Source organism: Daphnia pulicaria, chromosome 7 (assembly GCF_021234035.1).
Source record: "Daphnia pulicaria isolate SC F1-1A chromosome 7, SC_F0-13Bv2, whole genome shotgun sequence".
NCBI classification, from domain to species: Eukaryota; Metazoa; Arthropoda; class Branchiopoda; order Diplostraca; family Daphniidae; genus Daphnia; species Daphnia pulicaria.
In genome coordinates, this window is record NC_060919.1 from 15,024,944 (window position 1) to 15,048,508 (window position 23,565).

Below are 23,565 nucleotides of genomic sequence, written 5' to 3' on the forward strand. Positions count from 1 at the left end.
GTCGTAGGGCGGCAGGACTCAATAATTCAAATTTTATAACAAAACTCTAAACTAAAAAAATATAAGTGGCGCAGGAATACAAAGGAAGAAAGATTTCAATGTCACGGTATCAGGTCTATCCTTATAAATTAAGTGAGCTTTCCGTCTTGTTTAAAAAATATATAACTTAACCTTGTTTGTTTATTATATGCGGTGATTTAAGTGTTTAAAAAATAATCTACCCAGTGAAAGCATGTGCATTCAAAAAGTGAAACGATTCATGGATTCAGTGCAATGAAACAATTTTTTAAAGAAGCAGGATGGCCATAGTTCTTGTGTTCATAATTTGTTGTTTAGCAAGACTAATTAATTTCCGTTAATTCTCTCAGACGTAAGAGGGTGAACGGGGAACCATGCGCAGCCAGTTCTGCATAAAACGGGAGTCCCGTTGGTCCCATCTTATTTCTTATTAAATTCATCACGTGTAACGTGGGAATCAATCAGAAGAAAATGGGGAAATGGTGAGTCACGTTGCTGGTCGATATTTATTCAAGGTCATAAACAACCCCTCGAACCCTATTCTGACTTCTGAGAACTCCGGCTCAACCTTCAGCCAAACAAGGTCAAAGGGGGAGACTGAGGGTGACTCACTCTGTTGTTGAAAATGAAACCATGTAATTTACATGCTTTAAATTATAACGCGTTTGTTTTGTTTACAAAAAACAAAACACAATAAATGCGTTGCGTTTTTCATCAAGAATATGTATTACTATAAACAAGTTTTTAAAACTTTTCATCCATAATGACGCATAATGACCCAAAATTTTATAAAATATCCTCCAGAATTAATAATATTCCCTAGCTTACGTTAATTAAACACTAATTTTGGTGTGTTGGATCATAACTGATCATAACATGGTAAAATAAAATAAAAACGAGAAATTATTTCGTGTCTAACACAATAACGTCCCACATTATAACTTACAAGGTCGTTAACTTAATTCTACATAGCAATCATACATATGGATTTAAAAAGGCTACCATTTTTTTAGACTTTTGTTCTTCATATCACGGTCATAAGCTATTTTTATTTTCTTTCATGAAAAAAAAAATCGCAAACATCCCTTGCTAACGCAGGTGAGCTGACAATTTTAGTTGGCATTCATTTGAATTCAAACAGGTTACCAAAAGCCGTCACCAGATGGGGGTTTTAGCACTGACAGGACAATAGCCCTCTATGGCTATTGCCCTGTCGGACCGGCATGGCAATAGATTTCACGGAATGGAATGGCTGACTTAACTCACTGAGATAGCAGACGATTAATAAGGGCGTTAGAGGTTTTACTATTCAGCAGCTCTTATTTCGCGGGAAAACTTTAAACGTAATAAAAAGTACTTTTTTTCTTTAATTGAATTAAAGTGTTTTATAAAAATCAGCCATTTCTAAAAATAACAATAGGTCGTGAGTGAGAGGGCTGATTTATTATCATTTTTCATTTCAAAAAGGACTCTTGGAAACTTCAATAACTTTTTAATGAAAAATTCTGATTGCCATTCCAAAACCATTTATTGCCCAAAATTCAACAGCCGCAGTATTAGAATACAGGAAAAGGAAATAAGTTTCGGAATACGTTTGCTAAAAAAAAAAAAAACTAAAATCGAATTTGAAAAAATAAAAACAGTTTCAGTATAACAAAATGGAATGTAAATAATTAACAACCAAAAACGAGAGGAAATTTTTTTCAAAAGACCAGGCAAGAGAACAGAAGACGTTTTTCACGAAATATCAAACCGGAATCCTATACTGTACCGAACGGAATTATTTACCGGCGACTTTAGCAACTGGACGTTTGACGACTGCGGTTCTGCGACCCTGTGGCTTATTGCCATTTTTCCTTAGTTCAGCTGTCGCAGTCAAAGCGCTCTCGGGACAATATTCGTAGTTGAAACCTGCCGGAGTGCAACCCAATACAGTCATGACGTTATAACCGGAAGAGATGGTAGAGATTTCCGTAAAGGTGGCCGTCAGTGTAGTCGTTTCTTGGAGTGTCATTCCCAAACAAGACAGGAATTCGCTAATGTTAACAGTCGACAAGCCGCAATCGCCGACCGAGATGACGTTATTCCGGCCTCTAGTGGTCGACAGTGTCCGGAAGAGGTTGACGTAGTTCGTGTACGAATCGTCGAACGAACTGGCGACCTGCTGCTGCTGGTAATTGTTGAAATGAGAATTGAAGTTTAGGGCGCGGGGAGCCTTTGTAGCTTCAACTCTATGAGAATTAAAAACAAACAAAATGTCATCAGATTTTTGGAAATCAAAGAATTGTATAAGTGTTAATTACTTCAGGACTTCCGATGGTTGAATGTCCATTTCGTCCGCTACAATTTGGGGTTGCTCCACCATTCCGCGCTTCCTACGACATTGGGAAACTTCGCCGGACGTGATGTAGCAATTGGTGCCCTTGATCAGCGTCGATGTGGCCACTTCGAAAGTGAACTCGGTGACGGGCGAAAGGAGTGGCGTGCCGTGAAGGATCAAACTTGCCCGGCCAACAGAAGAAGACTGGAAAGCAACAAAGCAAATAGCTACCAGAAATTTAGACGACAGCATTTTTTTGTTGTCTTGGACGAGTTGATGACGATAGGAGAGACTGGCAACGAGTGTGTCTTCCTTCTGATCGTCGCACCTGCTTTTATACCGCCCAAACGTCTTGAGTGACATTGGCCTTTTTCGTGTCGATTCAGTGGCTGTCGGCTTTCAGGTTATGTGTGTTGCTAACTTGTTTATCGTGTACTAATGTTAGGGTGGGGTTTTTTTGAGTCGACAACTTTTGAGCATCATTACAAAAGAACCAGATTACTCAAATTTCCAATTCAAATTAAATTGGCGTGCGTTGCCACTCTGTTTTATATGACAAGGTGCCCGTCTCGCGAACGACGACCTTTGGAGCCACCTGGCCAGCACAGTTCGTTCACATTGATTGAAGTTTTATTTTGCATGTTTCCATATTATTGCCTAATCAACAACCTTTCGGATTCTGTCGATGAATACTCAAACCGAAATATCTCATCATCTTTACAGAAATTCAAGGTCTTGCGCTTATTCAATTGTCGCATTTTATATTTTTTTATTCGTATAGGTACTTCAAAATTTTCCCCGTCATCATAAAACCAGTTTGTTCTGCCATTATTATCGGCTTATATTATATCTGCTCTCTGGTTTCATGTTTTTATTTTTATATGGTTCATCATCTGTCAAAGTAATTTATATATTCTCCGGTGTATGTTTTATTATTATTTTTATGGTTCATCAATAAATATTGTTGCATAATCACAAAAAAATATTGTTTGCAAAAAAAAAAGAGGTTTATTGAAATGAAAAACCAGATTTATTAAAATAGCAACACGGAACACTTTCAGATTTAAAAAGTAGAATTTGGAAATTTAAATATTGCTGAAGTGAATCAATATTAAACTGATTAAATAAAGGTCTATACTAAATAAAGTTTAGAAGAAGAATTAAAATAAAACAAATTGTTCCATCATGTTTTGTTTGTTGCAGCTTCCGAAGGATCTGTCGACCGCGGTGGACCACGATCAGGATCGAAGCTTTTGCTCACAATGGCGACAGGATTCAAGGTGCGACAATTTCGTCAGTAGACGATTCGATTTCAGGGATTTCCGGAGCTAATTCTTCCGTGTCAACAGTAACAGTCGTGGGTGATTCGAGTACAGTAGAAGTAGGAGCAACAGTCATAACAGTCGTCTGTACAATTGTTAAAACAGTATTGGTGATGGTAGACTGTTCGATGACAACAGAAGGAAGAATGGAAGTCTGAACTGTTTCTTCCTCAGTACCAGAAGGAAGAATGGAAGTCTGAACTGTTTCTTCCTCAGTACCAGAAGGAAGAATGGAAGTCTGAATTGTTTCTTCCTCAGTACCAGAAGGAAGAATGGAAGTCTGAACTGTTTCTTCCTCAGTACCAGAAGGAAGAATGGAAGTCTGAATTGTTTCTTCCTCAGTACCAGAAGGAAGAATGGAAGTCTGAATTGTTTCTTCCTCAGTACCAGAAGGAAGAATGGAAGTCTGAACTGTTTCTTCCTCAGTACCAGAAGGAAGAATGGAAGTCTGAATTGTTTCTTCCTCAGTACCAGAAGGAAGAATGGAAGTCTGAATTGTTTCTTCCTCAGTACCAGAAGGAAGAATGGAAGTCTGAACTGTTTCTTCCTCAGTACCAGAAGGAAGAATGGAAGTCTGAATTGTTTCTTCCTCAGTACCAGAAGGAAGAATGGAAGTCTGAATTGTTTCTTCCTCAGTACCAGAAGGAAGAATGGAAGTCTGAATTGTTTCTTCCTCAGTACCAGAAGGAAGAATTTCAGTCTCAGTTACTACTTGAGACGGTTCTTGAATATCGGTGATGATAACTGTTTGGTCGGTTACAATATAAGAAGACGACGTGCCATCCGGAAAAGTCGTAATATAAGTCGTCGTGTGGGTAAGTGTTTCTTCCTCTAGTACAATACTGGGCTTAGATGGTTGCTCTTCATTCAGATTGGCGGGGCAGTAAAGATAAGGGAAACCGGCCGGAGTGCAGCCCATCACAGTCATGACAGTGTAACCGCTGGAGGAGTAATGGGTTTCGGTGAAAGTGGCCGTCAGGGTAGTCGTTTCCTGGACAGTCATTCCCAGGCAGGAGAGGAAATCGACCAGGTTAACGGTCGACATGCCGCAATTGCCGACCGTGATGACGTTGCTTCGGCGTCTATTCGCCAACTGTTTGAAAATGTTCTGCGATTGGAAATAGGAATCGTCCATCGAACTGAAGAGGTTGTGAGCGGCTAAAATTTCTTTCTGCGTAAGGTCTCGCGGAATAGTAGTAGTTTCAATCCTAACATTTTCTCAAATTAGTATAATCAGCATTTAACTCTAATTTAATAATTTAATAAGAAAAAATGATGTAACTCTTTACCCAACGACGGCCGATGGCACGATTTTCCCTTTGCCGTTGTACTGGATGGGCCTCTCTACCATTCCGCGCTTGCGTCGACATTGGGTCACTTCGCCTTCCGTGATGTAGCAGGTGGTGGGTTTGATCTTAGTCAATTGCTCGATGGCCAAGGCGTACGACGTCACTCCGGATAATAGCGGCTGACCGTGAAGACTGAGGCTGGCCAAAGCCGGCGACATCAGGCCAATCAAACCCAAAAGAATCGACAATTGAGACATGTTTTAAAATACGGGAGGGATAAAAATGAGCCGATACAATTGAATCTGAAGGTGGAGAAGCGTCTGAAGGTGGACACAATGCGCTCTTGTCGTCAGTTTTTTTCGGTCTTATATACGCGCAGTGAAATCCGGTTGATTTGAATAGTACTCGTCATTTATGGTCAGTATTGTGGCAGCTACCCAAATTGAATATTTCCAGTTTTGTATGTAGGAAAGAGACGAACGCGCTACTCAAGCGGAAAAATTAGCAATTTCGTCAAGAGGGTAGTAGCTATAATAATAAATGAAGAAAAACAGGTCTAGTTGCTGAGAAATCCGTTCTGAAAGATTGTCGCTGGCAAGATATAAGTCCGCAGAGAAGAAAAAAACTGGTTCTTTCTCCTTGATGCGCGCAAACAAATGCAAATCAATTTGGTCGGTTGTTTTGCTCAACCACAGTCAAGTAAAATAATAACTGCATTTCACCACCCCCCCCCCCCCCCTGAAAAAGAGTCTAGATAAAAGAAAATGTACAAAACAAACACATCTCTCTGTGCAGGGTTCAATAAGAAAACGCCCTTCAGTTTTTTTTTTAATGAAACCGACACGGAATATGGGGAGAGCATAATGGGGTTGATGCCCTGATGATTGCGCTTGATCTTCACCAGCTATATATGCGATCTGCTCATGCAATCTGTGAATTAATTATGGACAGAGTACATTGAAAGCAACTGGAATCACTCAGCGAGTCAAACAATGGAATTGAATAAATAACGAGTCTAATGAGTAAACAGGTGAATGCACGACAGATGAAATGGCAAGTCGATCAAGAGGAGGGTAACGTACTTGACGAGTTTCTTTTTAACCAATGCGGATAATTTTGTTTTTCTTTTGTTGGATTGATGACCATAGTCGTCGAAATTATTTTCGTCCGACCTCCACAAACGTAAAACGAAAGTCAAACGACTTTTGTCAGATGTATACGCGCTGCTATTTCTTAATGTTTACATCTTTTGCTTCTTGCACAGTTCGATATCCTGAAGGTCATCAGCAAGCAAATAATCTCATCCAACTCGTTTACGTGTTAAATGTGTGCTGCTATTTATTTTTCACTACTTAATTCAAATGGGAAATGCCAGAACGGCAACAGAAGAATAATTTAAAAACATTTAAATACAGCCATAAATTATTCAGCAGAAGAAGATATTAAAAAAAAAACTGGAAAAGTATAGAAATAACTTTGTGAGTTTAAAAACTACACTAATAACAAAAATAGTGGTAGGGGAAAACGGAAGTTAGTATTAAAATGTTTCATGTCCAGGATCTTTCTGGTGTCGACCAGCGAGAGAAGGAATTTTTTCTCTAATAAAATAAGCATTCAATGTGCAAAAGGGAAGAGCACAGGAGGTAAATTAGGGCCGGGTACAGAAGTAAGAGTAGGACAGGTAGTAAGAACGCTTTATTAAGGGCAGAATTGGTAAGGGAATCCGGCCGGAGTGCAATTCTTCACAGTCATTCTGTTATAACCGGAAAAATAGGTCTGGGTTTTCGTAAAGGTTGCCGTCAGAGTGGTCGTTTCCTGGACAGTCAATCCCAGGCAGGAGAGGAACTGGCTAAAGTTGACCGTCGACATGCCGCAGTTGCCGACCGAGATGACGTTGTTCTTCTTGTCTTTAGACGAAAGTTGATGGAAAAGATTTTGATATTTCTGGTAGGAGTCGTCCATCGATCCGACGATCGGGTTGACGTTGAAAAAGTCCAACGAACCAATATCTCGCTGATGAAAGATTGGGAGCATCGGGACCGGAGTAGATTCAATCCTAATAGCCAACCAATAAATCATTCATTCAATTATCAGCATCAGTTTCAGTTATTATATAGATTTGAGTTTTGCACAGTTCGCTTTCTTACCCGATAACCGCCGATGGTGAAATTGGCCAATTTCTGTTCAACAGGATCGGCTTCTCTTCAATGCCGCGCTTACGACGACATTGAGAGACTTGGCCTTCCGTGGTGTAGCAGGACATCTTCTTGGTGGTGTTCGTCGTCACGACGGTAAACGTGTAAGACGTCACCGCTGAAAAGAGCGGCTGACCGTGGGGATTGAAGCTGGCCAAAGCGGCAGACATCGAACCGATCAAAACCAACAGAATCAACATTTGAGACATGGTTATTTTAAAATAATAAGCTAGAGTGAACAAGAGGATCGACCGAGTCGGTTAGAGTCTGTCGGATGGACACAATGTCAGGTGTGGATCACTCGCTCCTTTATATACCGGACGATTTTGCGTTGGATTGTTGGCACGTCCATTCCGGTTATATTTTCATGAAAATTTTCAGCAACTTCGGCATCAAATTCGGATTGAAAGAAGAAAAGGAATTTCATGTCTCGCCCGTTTGAATTGTTCTTATCATTTTCCTTATAGAAAATCCTTTTGATGTATTCCTATTATCGGACAAATCTTTCTCTCAATACCCGATATTCACGCCCAATGGTAAATCAGATTGGGATTTTAGCAAACCTTCTATATAAATCAATTGTCATATGTCATTTTTATCGCGCGGACGTCACCAGCAGCGCATCAGACAATCAGCAAACGATATATACTTATCAAATAACTCACCAAAATTCACCAAAGAACTATTTAGGAAAATAGAGTACAGGGTACTCTCTAAGAAACGCTGTGTTGAAAAAGGGAAACATGACCATGCTTTGAAAATATTCTAAATTCTATGTTTTCAAAACGGAAACACAAAGTTTAAAAAATGGAGTAAATTTCTTTTTCTCATTTTTACCTTCGCGCCACTTTTGACATTAAACCTAATAAACGCCCCTCATTAAACGACACATGATTTAACTAAACATTGCGTTAAGAAAAGGTAAAAATGTTAACTTTTTGCATCTCTTTGGCGGGATGTAAAAAACAAACATTTTGAAACATCAACAAATGAAATAAGTATATATCGCGTGAATTGGTTTGATAATCAAGTTTATTGCAAACCTTATCTTTAGTTTGAATACATCCTAGCAGAAAATTATCAACGGCTTGTTTCCTCCAAATTTCACACAGCGGCGGTAGAATAATTATTCAGCATATTTAATAAAAGGCCCATGCCACTCATTTGATATGGCTGCGATGGGTATTGAACTCGGGACTCCCGGGTCCCAGTTCGATGCTGATCCACTGTGCCATTCTAGATAAATGTAGAATCATTCACAATCATGGCGAATTAGACGATGGGCGTTGGGACCATTGAAAATTTTTCCGAATATCCAAACATCACTTCCAATTCGCTTCGTAGCACCCATCACACACACCACACAAATGAATTAAAAAACATTATGTGAGCCATTTGGCGACACACTCGATGCATAGATATGCTTAGTCAACTATATCGACGGACAAACTAGATGTATAGGCCATTTCACGCACCGTGCCTATGCACGTTACATATGTTTAGGCAATACGCATACATATAGCATACGAAAGAAACAGTACCTAATGAAAAGCTTTTTTTACACTAATTGTATTAAAGTATGTTGACTGATAGTACTTTTGGGACTTAAAGTACTTAATCTCTTGAATCGTAGTTATTTGAAAAAGTTGTTTATGGCTTTCTTGAAACTATGTTTGGAATTGTCCCCTCAATGAATTTTTTTTTATCTAATAAAATAAATATAAAGAGGATGCAGAGGATTAGATTTTTACCAAATTAAGTATAAATGCATTAGCTGCAAATTAAGGTATTCAACTTTAAAGTTAATTCATTTATTTATGTAGATAAAATTTTGTAAGAATTTCGAGAAATATGCAAATAAGGGGAGGGATAACAAGGCCATGGCTTCCAGCATAGCCTGGGGTTCTTTCGGGGCGGTTAGGTTAAAAACAAAAAGAAAACAAATGTGTTTGGTTGGGGGGAATCATTTTTGTTTCGAAAAAAATTTCTAAACATCGTGTGTCGGAGGAGGTGACAAACAAGTCATGTTTAGATATAGCAAAACATTAGTTTCCTTTTAGAACACAGCGTTTCTTAGAGAGTAGTGCTTGTTTGTTTTCTGAATAAATCTTGCTGGATAAATTCGTCAAAGTGGCAGCTAACAACACATCTGCCTCTCCATGTCCAGGGTGTGGTTCCTGCTTATCGCCGAAGCTTGAATATTTAATTCGGCTGCTGATGGTCTCACTCATGACTCATCAACTAGAAAGACTCAACTTGGATGATTTACTGATGAATAATTCCATTTTGAGGACAAAATGGTTGACCATATTTTGCCTTGGATGCGCTTCTAAAGATTACAGCTATAGATGTTCATGAGACAGTATTATTTGTATTCACAAACGGAGGAAGTCTCAATAAGGTGATACAGGCTTTATTTGGAAAAGACATTCTACTATAAAAAGGATTCCACTTATTTCAAAGGATCTTCTCCTTTTGTTACCAGGCAGCCATTTTTTCAGTATACTTTTATGCAACGTAAATTGGCATCTTCCGCATAAGTATAGAAATGAGTTAGTTCATTAGCCTGCATGTCTTGAAACTATAACTCAAGAATTAAAAGAACCGCAAATTTTACATAGGCCTATCCAATAAGCGAAATGAATATTAAATTTTTGAAGATGTGAATCACGCATTTTCTTGTTTATTACAGCACGTCAAGCGTTCTCGGCCACCTTTATATGCAGTTTTGGCATTTGAAAATATCTCGGTTTTTCATCAGCTCATTGGCTGTTGAATAACTCCGATTGAAAGTCAAACTGATTGCTATCTGCATGCTGTATGGCAAATACTAACATGAAGGGACACATAGCGGAATAATGTCGCGAGATTAACGTTCTCTGGAGATCGTGATCGTATATATTAATATTCGCTTAGTTTTTTGTAGTTGAAACAAAAACATGGCAATGAAAAAAGCTTGAACGAATGATGGTTTACAGAACGCACTTGTTCTGTATGGTAATAAAAAGGTCAGATGATGATATGGCAAAGGAATAATATGGAAGTGAAAATGTTGCTATTATAATTTATATATAGCTATACTGTTGTGTAGATTGGAAGGTTATATACTGCTGATTGGATTGTTAATTGACTTCTTCCCCGCTCCCATCAGCAACAAATACACTTATAGGCTACTGTTCGTTGGCTGGATGGAGGTAAACAATTCTGGAATTTCTGATGCTGAGAATTACAATTTCATTAATTGTTTCATTTGTTGCGGGGGTCATTAAATGCACATTTTGTATACACATCATCTCTGAGGCACTTAATAAGAAAACGTTCTTCAGTTTCTAATTGAACTATACGGAAGGCCGAAGAAAAATGGGAGAGCAAAATGGGTTAATTGTTGCCTTGATGGTTGCGCTTGATCTTCACCAGCTATATGCGATCTGCTCATGCACGTCTGTGAATAATTATGGACAGAGTACATTGAAAGCAACTGGAATAACTCAGCGAGTCAAACAATGGAATTGAATAAATAACGAGTCTAATGAGTCAACAGGTGAATGCACGACAGATGAAATGGCAAGTCGATCAAGAGGAGGGTAACGTACTTGGCGAGTTTCTTTTTAACCAATGCGGATATTTGTTTTTCTTATTATATTCTTTTGTTGGATTGGTGACCACAGTCGTCGAAATTATTTTCGTCCGACCTCCACAAACGTAAAACGAAAGTCAAACGACTTTTGCCATCAGATGTATACGCGCTGCTGATATGTCTTAATAATTCACTTTGGCTTGTTGCGCAATTCGCGCCCCTGTTGCTGACTACCAAGTAGCAAATAATATAATGCAATTCGTGTGTGTTAAATGGTATGCTGCTTTTTATTTTTCACTACTTGATTCAAATGGGAAATGCCAGAACGGCAACAGAAGAATAATTTAAAAACATTTAAATACAGCCATAAATTATTCAGCAGAAGAAGATATTAAGAAAGAAACTGGAAAAGAAGAAATAACTTTGCGAGTTTAAAAACTACACCAATAACAATAGTGGTGAGGGAAAACGGAAGATTGTTAATAACAGCAAAATGTTTCGTGTTTCAGGGATCTTTCAGGTTGTCGACCAACGAAAGCAGAAAGTTTTTTCTCTGATAACAAGGATTCAAGGTGCAAGGGCAATGGCAGGAGTTGTAGCAGGGGTAGGGCTGGTTGTAACAACAGTAGTACTAGTACTGGTCGTAGGGCTAGTAGCAGGAATAGCTTCTGGGGGGCAGTATTGGTAAGGGAATCCGGCCGGAGTGCAATTCTTCACAGTCATTTTGTTGTAACCGGAATATAGGATCTGGGTTTTGGTAAAGGTGGCCGTCAGAGTGGTCGTTTCCTGGACAGTCAATCCCAGGCAGAAGAGGAACTGGCTAAAGTTGACGGTCGACATGCCGCAGTTGCCGACCGAGATGACGTTGTTCTTCTGGTCTTTAGACGAAAGTCGATGGAAAAGATTGTGATATTTCTGGTAGGAATCGTCCATCGATCCGACGATCGGGTTGGCGTTGAAAAAGTCCAACGAACCAATGTCTCGCTGAAAGATTGGGAGCATCGGGACCGGAGTAGATTCAATCCTAATAATAGCCAACCAATTAATCACTTATTCACTTATATCAACAGTTTATAATTCAATTATATAATAATAGATTTGAGTTTTGCAAAGTTCAATTTCTTACCCGATAACCGCCGATGGTGAAATTGGCCAATTTCTGTTCAACAGGATCGGCTTCTCTTCAATGCCGCGCTTACGACGACATTGAGAGACTTGGCCTTCCGTGACGTAGCAGGTCGACGACTTATTGACGGACGCCGTCACGACGGTAAAAGTGTAAGATGTCACCGCTGAAAAGAGCGGCTGGCCGTGCGGATTGAAGCTAGCCAAAGCGGCAGACATCGAACCGATCAAAACCAAAAGAATCAACATTTGAGACATGGTTATTTTAAAATATTTAATAAGCTATAGAGCGAACAAGAGGATCGACCGAGTCGGTTAGAGTCTGTGGAATGGACACAATGCAATAGCTGGATCACCCGCTTCTTTATATACCGGACGATTTTGCTTTGAATTGTTGGCAGCAAGGCGATTCCGGTTATATTTTCATGAAAATTGTCAACTTCGGCAAAATCGGATTGAAGACGAAAAAAATTGCATGATGTCTCGCCCGTTGGAATTTGTTCTTATCATTTTCGTTAGAAAATCCTTTTGTGTTCCTGTATCGATCGGAAAATCTTTCTCTCGATTTATGTACCCGATATTCCTCTCCCACCCAATAAGAAATCAGGTTCGGATCAGATTATGCATGTATTTTGACTCCGTAAAAACAATAAATCAATTACCAACTGTCACATCTTTATCTCTCGAATGCTATCTGCTGGTGCAACTGGCTCATGTGACACTCAACTGTTCTACTGCTGTAATATCAAACTCACCCAAATTTGCCAAAAAAATCAGGCAAACACACAGAGCAGTTCAGCAGCGGCATATATGTTTTTCCAGAGATCGTATATAGGAATATTGATAATAGAATTCATCAAGGTGACAGCTATAGCAAAACATCCACCCTCCGCATCTCTGTGCTGCTGTCAGCATCATCGTCAGTTGTGGCTGGCGCTTGTCACCAACGCTTTAATTTATAATTCTGGAGCAGGTTTCTGCTCTCATCAGCACACACCATATAATTGTTAGGTTACTCCTATTAAATATAGAAATCCATTCTTTTAAAATTATCTTTTCCTGGTGCTGTTATTGTATAGGAGAGAGAAACAAGCCATGCAAAGACGAAAAGTGGGTGCGCTGTTTCGTGTATTATTATAGGGCAGGAGCTGCGATTCCTGATGCTATAAACCAGTTTGATGGCGAAAAATAATAACGACTTGGATTGACACCAGGTTCAGCACTGCTGCTGGGCATTTTCGCGGTTCCGCGCGTCCATTTCATCGGCAGCGCAGGTCTTGATAAGAGCATCAGAACATTGACGCCTTAATTCCTTCTGCCGATTGACGCGTCGGTGATGGTATAATGTCGTGATCAATAACCAATCGGTAATGGTATAAGGCAGCAGTGATTTTTTTCCATCAGCTAGTTGGCAACTTCTGCAAAAGCCGAATGGTATGTAATATAAATATGGAGTTGAGTTAATTATGTCTTGAAACTACATATAAGCCAAAAGAATTAAAATAACTATATACAAAACAGCACATTCTGAACTTGAAAATAAGATGATTGAAGTGATTGTGTTTATCCGATCGAGCAAAAGGACAACATCCGCAGGTCATGCTGTTCCGTGTCCCCTCTGTCACGATCGCACAGGTTTGACACATCTCCAAACCAAATCAAATTTGAATTGCGCATATTCTCGCATCACAGAATGTGGTCGACAACCCTTTAATACATTTGAAAATCTAAGGTTTTTTATATCATCTCATTGGCTGTGTATATTCTGATGATTGGCGTTTGTGGTTAAACCAAAGTCAAACTGGCTGATTGATATATCTGACTGATAAAAACATGAAGGTAGTATACGCATAACGGAATAAATGCGCTTAAGTCGTGCGGGATTGACGTTCTGTATAGAGATCGTTGTCGTATAATATTTGCTTAGTTTTTTGCTACAAGCAGTCAAGCAAAAAAACGGCAACGGAAAAAGTTTGAATAAATGGAACAGTTGACGTCCTTGTTTTTGTAAGGAATGGAAGGTCAGCAGCAGATGTTGATGGTGGCAAAAAAAAAGCTTTGACGTATAAGGAATTGAAATGGTCTTAATTATTCCTATGTTGCCAACCGGAATGATAATGCTGTTGTTATTCTCTTATTTTTCCATTATCAACAACAAACAAACCCTGTGAGTTCGTTGACTGCTGGATGGGGGTAAAGCAATCATTTCTGAGAATTTGAATTTAAACTTGTTTCCCTTTTTTGCGCGCGGGGATTATTTGCACATTATATTCCAACGTCTTCTTGCCATTACCCTTCATTCATTATTCCGAAACACAATAAGAGAATATAGAATTCGGAATAAATTAAGAAAAAAATGAGACGTGACGGGTGTGTAAAAAAGGAAAAAAAGAGCCGTAGAACAACTGCCAAATTTGGCATTGGTGAACGGAAAACACCAACTTACATTCAAAAGATGTTCTCAACTTTGGCACCTTGCCTGGTAATAATTTTTTGGAAAAAGAAAAACAAATAGAAAATGATTTGAAGATGAGATAGTTAAACCAGACACATTTTTTTGAAGACTGCGCGTATAACAAAAGTCGCACGCGTATAAAAATACCACACATGAAATCCAAATCAATAATAAAACGAGTTTATTCTTCTTCTCCGCTGGCAGTTGTTGTTTTCGCGCAGAGATTAATGGGTACGGTCCATCCTCGTATGCAAAACAAAAGTTGGAACAAAACTACAAAGTGGCAAGAAGAGGTCACCTTTTTAAAATATTGACGGAATAATAATAAAAAAGGAATTACATAAGGCATGTTGGCATTTCCTGCAGTGTCGACTCGACACTCGAGCCGCGATAATTTTGTGAGTCTAAACTTAACTAATTTTTCGGCTGATCAGCAGCTAATTTATTAATCAAAGATACCAATAATGATAAAAATAATATGTATTTTAGTCTAATAAAATTTTCACGATAGAAAATTGACGAAAGGTTTTTTTTCTTTTCATGTTTTTAAATCCAAGGGTGTGATGAGGTTTGACCAAAAGACTCTCGGTTATTGAACCAGCAACTCGCTTTGACTTGGGCGTTGTCCATTTTAAAATAAACAAGGACGCGGCAAACATTCCGTTGCTATAAATGTAACGGTGTCTCTTCATACCAGCACGTATATATACTGTATACTCGTTGACACGCGTCTATAACCTTGGCGAACTTTGCATGTGTGATTGTTTGTTGTTGTTGTCGTGTCCAATTAAAAAATATATAGCAAAAGTCAACGTCCTGCGTTATTCAGACGATAAATAAATGATTAGCTCTTGAAAATAGAATTGAATTCTCGATTGATTGATAAGAGATGAATAATTCAGCTATTTGCAAACTATGCTGCTGGCCGTGTTGGCGATTACAATGTATAACGAGCATTTAGGTGCGATGGGTACTACGTAGTGATTCCGGAGAAGCGATCGCTCAGCAAGTTAAAAATGTAAAAAGATATCCGTCAAAGTGACAGAGACAAATGTGTTCACAGCGGTCGATGGGTCCGACGCAAACTCTAAAGGTGAGCTAGAATCGCGTTCTCAGAGTTCTATCCACATCATATAGTCAAATTTTTTTGAAACTAAGAAAACCGGATGACTTGCGGTTGTACGATCTGGCGGGTATCATTTTGTGCGTGCGGACAATCTTATATGCGTAAAAACTGAGAGAATAATGCAACCGGTTTGTTTTTTTCGCCATGCTGAATTTTAAGAAATAAAAGCCAGAAAAAGGGCCCATCACTTATCTTCCCAACACCAGCTTTCACCTGGCTGCTATAAACTAGGCTATTATATAGGACAGCAGGAAAACCGTTGGTTTTGACACATCCTTGATTTCAGCATCGTATATATAAAGAACCTGAGAACTCCGAGTGAAGATGTCTTTTGTCACTCAGACTCTATAGCTGATCATCCTCCTGTCTGTATTTCATTCCCTCTTCAGTTACATTTTTATTTTCAGCATGTCGCAGCAGCAGATTTCGATTCTTTTGATTTTGATCGGTTCGATGTCTTCCGCTATTGCCAGCCTCAATCTCCACGGTCAGCCGCTATTTTCCACGGTGACAACTTACACTTTGGAAATGGCGACGGTTACGGTCAACAAGTCGACACCCTGTTACATCACGGAAGGCCAAGTGACCCAATGTCGCCGGAAGCGCGGGATGGAAGAGAGGCCATTGATTCTCCAATTCGACAACGATTATTACGACGCCATCGCTCCATCCGCTGTTGTCAAGTGAATACTCTTTGATTTATTATTTTTATTTTTTGTCATCTATTTTTCTAACTATAGAATTAACAGTTATTATTTTAAACTATTGCAGGATTGAATCCACAGCTGTTCCTCGTTCCATGAGTCCAATGGACATTTACAGAGGAAACAAGTTAATGGCCAACAAGGTCTACAGTTCGTTCGATGATTCCTTCTACAACACCCAAAATAATATCCGGCAACTGGCGATCAGGGGCCGGAACAACGTCATCTCAGTCGGCAACTGCGGAATGTCGACCGTCAACTTTAGCGAGTTCCTCTCCTGTTTGGGGATGACTGTCCAGGAAACGACCACCCTGACGGCCACCTTTACCGAAACTTCAATCCGGTCCACTGGTTACAATACCTGGACTGTGATGGGCTGCACTCCGGCCGGATTCCCTTATCAATACTGCCCTAGCGACTCTACTCCTGAGGTGGCTGGTCCAATCCAATCATCCACGACCGATCCTAACGCCACCGGATCAACTACGGCCGATTCTATCGATACTGGATCAACTACGGCCGATCCTAACGCCACCGGATTAACTACGGCCGATCCTAACGCCACCGGATCAACTACGGTCGATCCTAACGCCACCGGATCAACTACGGCCGATTCTATCGACACCGGATCAACTAATACGGCCGATTCTATCGATACTGGATCAACTGCGGCCGATTCTAACGCCACCGGAACAACTGCGGCCGATCCTAACGCCACCGGATCAACTACGGCCGATTCTATCGACACCGGATCAACTACGGCCGATTCTTCCGACGCTGGATCAACTACAATCGATTCTACCGACATTGAAACAACTACCGATTTTGTTTCGACTGATACCAGTAGCCCCACTACTACGACCGAGCAAATTGCACCTTGAATCCTTGTTATAAGAAGACAAATTCCTGCTGTCAAAAATCAAACGATCATTTGATGCCAGGCATTTTTATTTAACCTTTGCAGTTTTCGAATATAGTAATAATATAGTATATAATAAGTTGGCCTGAATTTAATATTTAAAATCCATTGGCAAATCAGAATCATGTCTAAATGATATTCCCCATCATATATGATTCACCAATTGTCCACACTATTCTATGAGCCTCTTATTTAATCTGAAATTGGTTTTAATTTAATCTCAATAAATATTCAATAAAAAAAAAACAGAAATAAACAAATCTTTTCCAGCATTCAATAGTATGTCTGTTATTTAATTAAAATACTGAAAGCGCAAAGTCTAAACCCTATCTTTATAGGTATAATTTTTTCAGCCAAAGGTAAGTTTGTAAAATAATATGGCGAAATTTAATAGAAATTTATGTAAGCGACCGAGCTGAATTATTCAGTTTAAGGTGGTTTTTAAACAAGTTTTTAATCTGAACATTTGCATGAAACAAGTTCACAATATTTATCTCCCAATTATCAGCGCACATTCCGCATCCTCCCTTTGTGCGAGACTTCTGGTTTTTACGTGCATTTCTTTTTCCCTTGGTTTGCTTGACGTCAACCGAGTAGAATTGTGACAGCGTGATGAAATATGTGCACCCGTATTATATTTTTTAAAAAGAGGGAAAACTGTACTACCACCACATAAGCGTTTATGTGGTTCCTATTTTAAAAATTTAATCAAAAGCTCGATTGGCGAATGATAACATTTTTGAGTTTCAATCTGACCCGAGTCCCAGCAATTTTTTTAAGGCGTTATAATTTGCAGGATATCATGTGTGTCATTAATTAATGTATAGATATAATCGAAATTCTTTTTGCCGGTAAACCCATTTAAGTATATGATAAGGACGATTTCCTAAAGAAATAAAAAATGTACCATAGCAGAGTTCACCGCATTTTCATATGCCAAATAAAAATTCAGTTCTGCGAATAGCGTGGCAGCATGATGTCCAAAAGACGACAACTAAATATATATCCAGTCTGTTCTTCTATCCAGTCCGAATAAGGTTTACTTTTTCAGATTTGAGGTCACTGATGCACGAGCAGATTGGTGTTTTTTTTTTTTTGTTTCTTTTCTTTTCCATCTTGTGATCATGAAATGTGACATCAGTAAGCAAATAACGGTCCCTACCAAAAGATTTTGAGGATTTTGATCACGATCGAACATATAATTTTTACTTTCCTTAAATCAAAGTGATTTTTTAGAACTTCTGACCTTTAGTGAGAAGTCGAGTGTGACCACGAGTGAGACCAAATCAGCAGCATCAATTTGCTACATTTTCATCAAGTTATTTCGTCCCAAAACTGATTAAAGTGTTAGTGTCTGTAATAATTAGATTGCTGGAGCCGTTCAAGGATACTCTTGTTAGCGCTATAAAATGCTGATGAAAACAGCTGAAAAAATGTGTTGAAATGAGAGCTTTTGTACACCTTGTTGGGAACCAATTTTTGGGTTACAGGGAAAACTATTTCACACGTCGGTAAATTAATTACGAAATTGGATCAGTCAGTGACACAAAAACTGTCCGTCTGGAATTTCCGGCCGGCGCACTGACATCTGTTGTCAACGAACCAAGCCACAGCTCAATTAATGCCGACCTTCAATCAAAGTCTGCGTATGATGGAGGTCAATCAAAAGTGTTTGTCCCATATTTTAATCATTTGTTATTTTAATTTAATTTCAATTTTAGTTATTTCAATTTATTTAACAGCATTGATTTTAATCAACTCTTGATTCAAATTAACTTTCCGATCGCACGACTAGCAACGACAATAGTAGCTATTCCAGTTCTCAGCGAGTTTCTTATATATTTCAATTTTTATTTTGTATATAGCATAAAAGGCCCTACCAAATAAGGCAGATGTCAAAATATATACACCAAAATAAGTATTGGCGATGGGTTATTTACCTCCTCCCGACTCGATAAACCGTGTAAGTGTATTATAATTACAAATAATCGACTCTACGATTGGGAAAAAAAAATGGAAGAAATTAAAATGCCAAAAAAAGTGACGCCAAACAAATGACCGCGACCGTCGCCAGCATCGAATGACAAAGACAAATTCCACTTAAGGTGAAAAAACGAAGAAAATATACTACATTTGTTAATCCGACACACAAGACATTTTTGCCGGTTGCTCGTCGAGTTCGCGCGTCGCCTCTCGCGGGTGCTGGCCTCAACAACTGGAATTGACGATGGTTGATTCGATTTCCAAATGAAGGTAATGAAACCGGTTTACGCTTTGGGCCACTTTGCTGTGTGTTTTCCCATATATGGTATACGTATAGATTGAGTGACAACAAAAAAGTAGGCAAAACCACACGCTAAAGGGTCACTATTCTCATCGGCCTTTTCGGGAAATATAAGAAAAGGCCGGCGCCAGAATGTTTGTCCATCGGCGGAATATAACATATGTGAACATAATATAGGCAGCATATGATTCCGCGTTGAATATAAAAGAACCAGAAATCCGATTGAATAGTTGTGTGTCTCAGTGTCTCTCGTTCATTCAACACCCTCCAATATCCCCCTTGATATTTTACATATAATACCATGATGTTCAAAATTGCAATTCTTTTGGTTTTGATGGGTTCGACGTCTTCCGCTTTTGCCCGCATCAATCTCCACGATGGGCCGCTCTTCTCCGGGGCGACGTCCTTCACCTTGGAGCTGGAGACCCGGACTTTGACCAAGCCAACGCCCTGTTTCGTCACTTCCGGCGACGTCTCCCAGTGCAGACGCAAGCGCGGAATCGAAGAGAATCCCAAAATCGTGAGCCATCATTCGGACTTGGCGCCATCAGCTGTTGTCGGGTGAAACATTACTTTTTATCCATAAATTATTGTCATTGTTCAAATTATAATTGAATTAATTTTGATTGAGGCAGGATTGAGGCTACTCCGGTCCCTCGCGTTTCTCGTATGGGTTTGGGATCGTCTCATCGATACAATTCCAATCTAAGAGTTTTCAGCTCGTTTGATGACGCATCATACTATGGAAACAATTACCGACAACCGGTGGTGACTAGAGGCCGGAATAACGTCATCTCGGTCGGCGATTGCGGCATGTCTACGGTTAATTTTAGCGAGTTTCTCTCCTGTCTGGGCTTGGACGTCCAGCAAACGACCACACTGACGGCCACTTTTACCGAAACTTCGATCCTGTCCACCGGCTATACCACCATGACCGTGTTGGGCTGCACTCCGGCCGGATTCCCTTATCCATCTTGCTCTGAAGAAGAGGTGTCAAATGAAGGAGGAGAGGAATTGAATGACTCGACTACCGAGTTTAATAATAATGATTTTAGTACTTCTGTTTAGACCTCTTCTATAATTATTCTCAGATATTGAGAAGAAACTCCTTCAAGCCATAACGCGATATCATATTGAATTTTGACAGACATAGTCTTAAACACGATATGCACTGGTTCGTGTTTTCCAGTTACATAATTAAATTATTCAATTTTCAATTACTAAGTCTATATAAGTCGTGCTGAAAATTTTCGTTTATAACGTACTGAATTTTCACGAGTAATATTCTGTTCCTATATATAATACGTTCCTATATTTTATATTTGTATGTTCACGAGCAATAAAAAAGTTTCTTTCGAAATGAAAAGTTAATTGCGTGATATCATGACTTCGTATTTATATTATAATTTCACTAATCATATTTTAAAAAATTTGGTTGAATAACACAGCACTTGTCGTTCGTCGAGTACCTATAATAGGGGTGATGGGTGTGAAATAACTAAAAGCAAAAGCACATAGCTTTCTGCAACACGAGATCATTAAAAGGGAAGCGTTGAAAATATTATACACGAGACTTCCGCTTCATAATGAATGCTGAATTTACATAAATTCTTATCACCTAAACCAGTTCCATTTACCAAAGTCGATTCAGCGCATCAGGCGCAAAGAATTGTTTTATTTGTTTTTGAAAATTCGCGGAGTTTTGCATAGTTCTAAGAGCATTTCTAGATCCAATCACACACACAGCATGATGTAAAAAAAAGCGTAAAATAAGAATGCAAATATTATGCAGCATTATTCCCATATATATAATACGTGAGTGAATCAAATAAATGATGTGCGTTCCAATTTAAAGGCGGGTTGATATCGTCTTTTGACAGTGTCCACATTATTTGCATAACACGGAACCGTGTTGTCCGCGATTGCTGTCGATAATTTGCAATCCTGAATTTATATTCAACCGCGCGTTTGTTCGATTATATTATATACAAACTTTATACGGGACTTGTTTTTTTTTTTTCTTTTTAATTTTTTAATCAATTTCGGTTTTTGATGCGTTCCCAATGTTGTATACTATTAAGTTCTTATTCAACGAGATTGCGCACGAGTGATAATTTTTATCCTTATTCTCTTATAACATCGTCATGCCATCTACTTTTGAAAATGGCAAAACAGGATTTTCATCTGATTATTATTTAGTCGTGTGCTGTTCTTGACGGAAAAGCTTATCACTGCAGACGGGAGGTCACCGAGATTGGGTGGTTCTTTTTTTTTCAGCTCAATGACAACAGCAGAGATGCGGCATTTGCGGTCTCTTCCCTTCCTAGATACTATTATTACCATAAAAAAGACGAAAGAGTTTGTGGACGACACACTTGTCTATATTTGTTTTTGAATCGAAATAAAACTGGAAATTCAGCTGCGCCTTTATTGGCCTTACAAGATGGCGAATAGTACATGAATAATGCATGATAAATTTTGCTCTCATATTTTTTGTTGGTCAGTTTACATACACACAATTCTGAAGAAGATCGATATTCAATTTGCATAGTAAAAGATCTTCACGAGAAGTTTATTTTCACGAGAAGATATCGCAAAACACAATCTCTTCCATGTTTCTATACATGGTCCTAACCATCAGAATGCTGTGCTGTAGATCATATCTGTCAAGATCTCCCTCACACCACCCGCAAACAATTGAATTGACAAAATTATTCGCCACATGTTTATATAGAGGATAGGCTATAGGACATTGAACCATCTATAGACAGCACACGGGATTCCAAGCGCGGACCCAGTCTATACATTATATGTATACAGGTGATAAGATCACTAAACAACACGAAAAATAGGACCGTGATCATTTCTTATTTCTCCCCGTTGGACAGGTTTCTTTTTTTGCTATCGCCCATTTTTTGCTGTTTTGGTCTGTTTTCTGGTTTGTGCCAGCGTGACGTTGAACCCGCACAACTAAGGACAGTTGTCGCTTGTTCTTAGTCGATGTTTTTTTTTTGTATCAAACATTTCCAATCCAATAGACACATCTGCACGTCATAAGGTCACGATCGCCATCACGCCCATTCCGAAATTCGGTATAAAAAGAAGAGAAGATGTCGTTGAAGAAATTGTCTTGCTTCAACTGTTGTTGAATTCACCACACAGTCGCAGCTCTTTGCAACAACCCATTTTATCTAAACTACCATGTCTCATCAATTGTTGGCACTTTTGGTCTTGGTCGGACTGGCTTCTTCGGCTTTGGCCAGCTTCAATCCTCACGGCCAGCCGCTCCTTTCAGCAGTGACATCTTACACTTTTACCGTCATGACGACGAGCGCCAACAAGACGATGTCCTGCTACGTCACGGAAGGCGAAGTGACCCGATGCCGACGTAAGCGCGGAATTGAGGAGAGCCCACTGATTCTTGCAGCTCATCCAGTTTCTGAGGACGAACCCATCAATCCATCGAATGTTTTGGGGTAAAATTATTTGTCAACATTTTTATTTCAATCCTAATAGACTCGTTGATTTTTGCTTTGGCTAATTGAATTAATTTGAACAGAGTTGAAGCTACGACTGCTCCAAGAGCAGAACGGGCCCTGAGTGCGTTGGACTATTACAACGCCGACAGGATCTTCAGTTCGTTTGACGACTCCTACTTGAACAAACAAAACCTTTTCCGACAACTGTCCAACAGAGGAAGGAACAACGTCATCTCGGTCGGCAACTGCGGCATGTCGACGGTCAACTTTAGCCAGTTCCTCTCCTGCCTGGGATTGACTGTCCAGGAAACGACCACTCTGACGGCCACTTTCACCGACACCATTTTCACCGGAACCAAATATAATACAATGACCGTCAAGCACTGCACACCGGCCGGATTTCCTTATGCGTTCTGTGACAAAATTATTAAAAATACTGCTGTGGCTGCTGAAGTTTAAATCTGAAACATTTCCCATTTCAACACTGATCTGGAAATGCTGGCTCCCTTGAAACGATTTCCGATGAATCCCCCCCAGAAATTGGGCACTTTGTTGCTGAATTCAAAATGTTATTCTTCACTTAAACTTTAAAATTTTTTCAAAATTTTCTGGTGTATTTAAAAAAGTGCATTTATTTATATTGCTGATTGAATTCGATCCAAGTCGTTTTTGAAAGGCATGCACTTTATTATCTATTCGGCCTAAATTAATAAAATATTTCTTTGCAGACAAATTACGCCTTATATTTATTA

General features: G+C 39.2%; 7 protein-coding genes and 1 long non-coding RNA gene across 11 annotated transcripts; 4 read left to right on the forward strand and 4 right to left on the reverse strand.

The window, feature by feature from the left end:
* Positions 1-1,527: 1,527 nt before the first annotated feature.
* Positions 1,528-2,654, reverse strand: LOC124350749. The gene is made up of 2 exons (XM_046801576.1): positions 2,322-2,654; positions 1,528-2,249 (listed from the first exon to the last, which is right to left on the reverse strand). Exons 1-2 carry the CDS (start codon positions 2,588-2,590, stop codon positions 1,799-1,801), a joined length of 720 nt encoding a protein of 239 aa, XP_046657532.1. The 5' UTR covers positions 2,591-2,654; the 3' UTR covers positions 1,528-1,798.
* Positions 2,655-3,345: 691 nt separating this feature from the next.
* Positions 3,346-5,301, reverse strand: LOC124350630 (mucin-5AC-like). 2 transcript variants are annotated; one of them, XM_046801421.1, is made up of 3 exons: positions 4,950-5,301; positions 4,342-4,868; positions 3,346-4,299 (listed from the first exon to the last, which is right to left on the reverse strand). In XM_046801421.1, the coding sequence occupies exons 1-3, from the start codon at positions 5,204-5,206 to the stop codon at positions 3,614-3,616; spliced, it is 1,470 nt and encodes a 489-aa protein (XP_046657377.1). In that variant the 5' UTR covers positions 5,207-5,301; the 3' UTR covers positions 3,346-3,613. The 2 variants fall into 2 exon arrangements, with proteins under 2 accessions (XP_046657377.1, XP_046657376.1); XM_046801420.1 differs by having other exon boundaries at positions 3,346-4,868; positions 4,950-5,300.
* A 968-nt stretch (positions 5,302-6,269) lies between these two features.
* Positions 6,270-7,437, reverse strand: LOC124350784. The gene is made up of 2 exons (XM_046801614.1): positions 7,097-7,437; positions 6,270-7,005 (listed from the first exon to the last, which is right to left on the reverse strand). Exons 1-2 carry the CDS (start codon positions 7,351-7,353, stop codon positions 6,648-6,650), a joined length of 615 nt encoding a protein of 204 aa, XP_046657570.1. The 5' UTR covers positions 7,354-7,437; the 3' UTR covers positions 6,270-6,647.
* Positions 7,438-10,983: 3,546 nt separating this feature from the next.
* Positions 10,984-12,193, reverse strand: LOC124350752. Its single transcript, XM_046801578.1, has 2 exons — positions 11,848-12,193; positions 10,984-11,745 (listed from the first exon to the last, which is right to left on the reverse strand). Exons 1-2 carry the CDS (start codon positions 12,102-12,104, stop codon positions 11,289-11,291), a joined length of 714 nt encoding a protein of 237 aa, XP_046657534.1. The 5' UTR covers positions 12,105-12,193; the 3' UTR covers positions 10,984-11,288.
* A 969-nt stretch (positions 12,194-13,162) lies between these two features.
* Positions 13,163-13,811, forward strand: LOC124350917. The gene is made up of 2 exons (XR_006921278.1): positions 13,163-13,280; positions 13,429-13,811. It is a non-coding gene; the product is annotated as an uncharacterized LOC124350917 (long non-coding RNA).
* Positions 13,812-15,733: 1,922 nt separating this feature from the next.
* LOC124350704 (mucin-21-like) lies at positions 15,734-17,328 on the forward strand. 3 transcript variants are annotated; one of them, XM_046801515.1, is made up of 4 exons: positions 15,734-16,110; positions 16,199-16,590; positions 16,621-16,786; positions 16,847-17,328. In XM_046801515.1, exons 1-4 carry the CDS (start codon positions 15,836-15,838, stop codon positions 17,010-17,012), a joined length of 999 nt encoding a protein of 332 aa, XP_046657471.1. In that variant the 5' UTR covers positions 15,734-15,835; the 3' UTR covers positions 17,013-17,328. The 3 variants fall into 3 exon arrangements, with proteins under 3 accessions (XP_046657471.1, XP_046657472.1, XP_046657470.1); XM_046801516.1 differs by having other exon boundaries at positions 16,711-16,786; XM_046801514.1 differs by having other exon boundaries at positions 16,199-16,786.
* A 2,252-nt stretch (positions 17,329-19,580) lies between these two features.
* On the forward strand, positions 19,581-20,687 carry LOC124350761. The gene is made up of 2 exons (XM_046801592.1): positions 19,581-19,895; positions 19,970-20,687. Exons 1-2 carry the CDS (start codon positions 19,636-19,638, stop codon positions 20,400-20,402), a joined length of 693 nt encoding a protein of 230 aa, XP_046657548.1. The 5' UTR covers positions 19,581-19,635; the 3' UTR covers positions 20,403-20,687.
* Positions 20,688-22,443: 1,756 nt separating this feature from the next.
* LOC124350769 lies at positions 22,444-23,546 on the forward strand. The gene is made up of 2 exons (XM_046801600.1): positions 22,444-22,810; positions 22,894-23,546. The coding sequence occupies exons 1-2, from the start codon at positions 22,536-22,538 to the stop codon at positions 23,270-23,272; spliced, it is 654 nt and encodes a 217-aa protein (XP_046657556.1). The 5' UTR covers positions 22,444-22,535; the 3' UTR covers positions 23,273-23,546.
* The last annotated feature ends 19 nt before the right edge of the window (positions 23,547-23,565 follow it).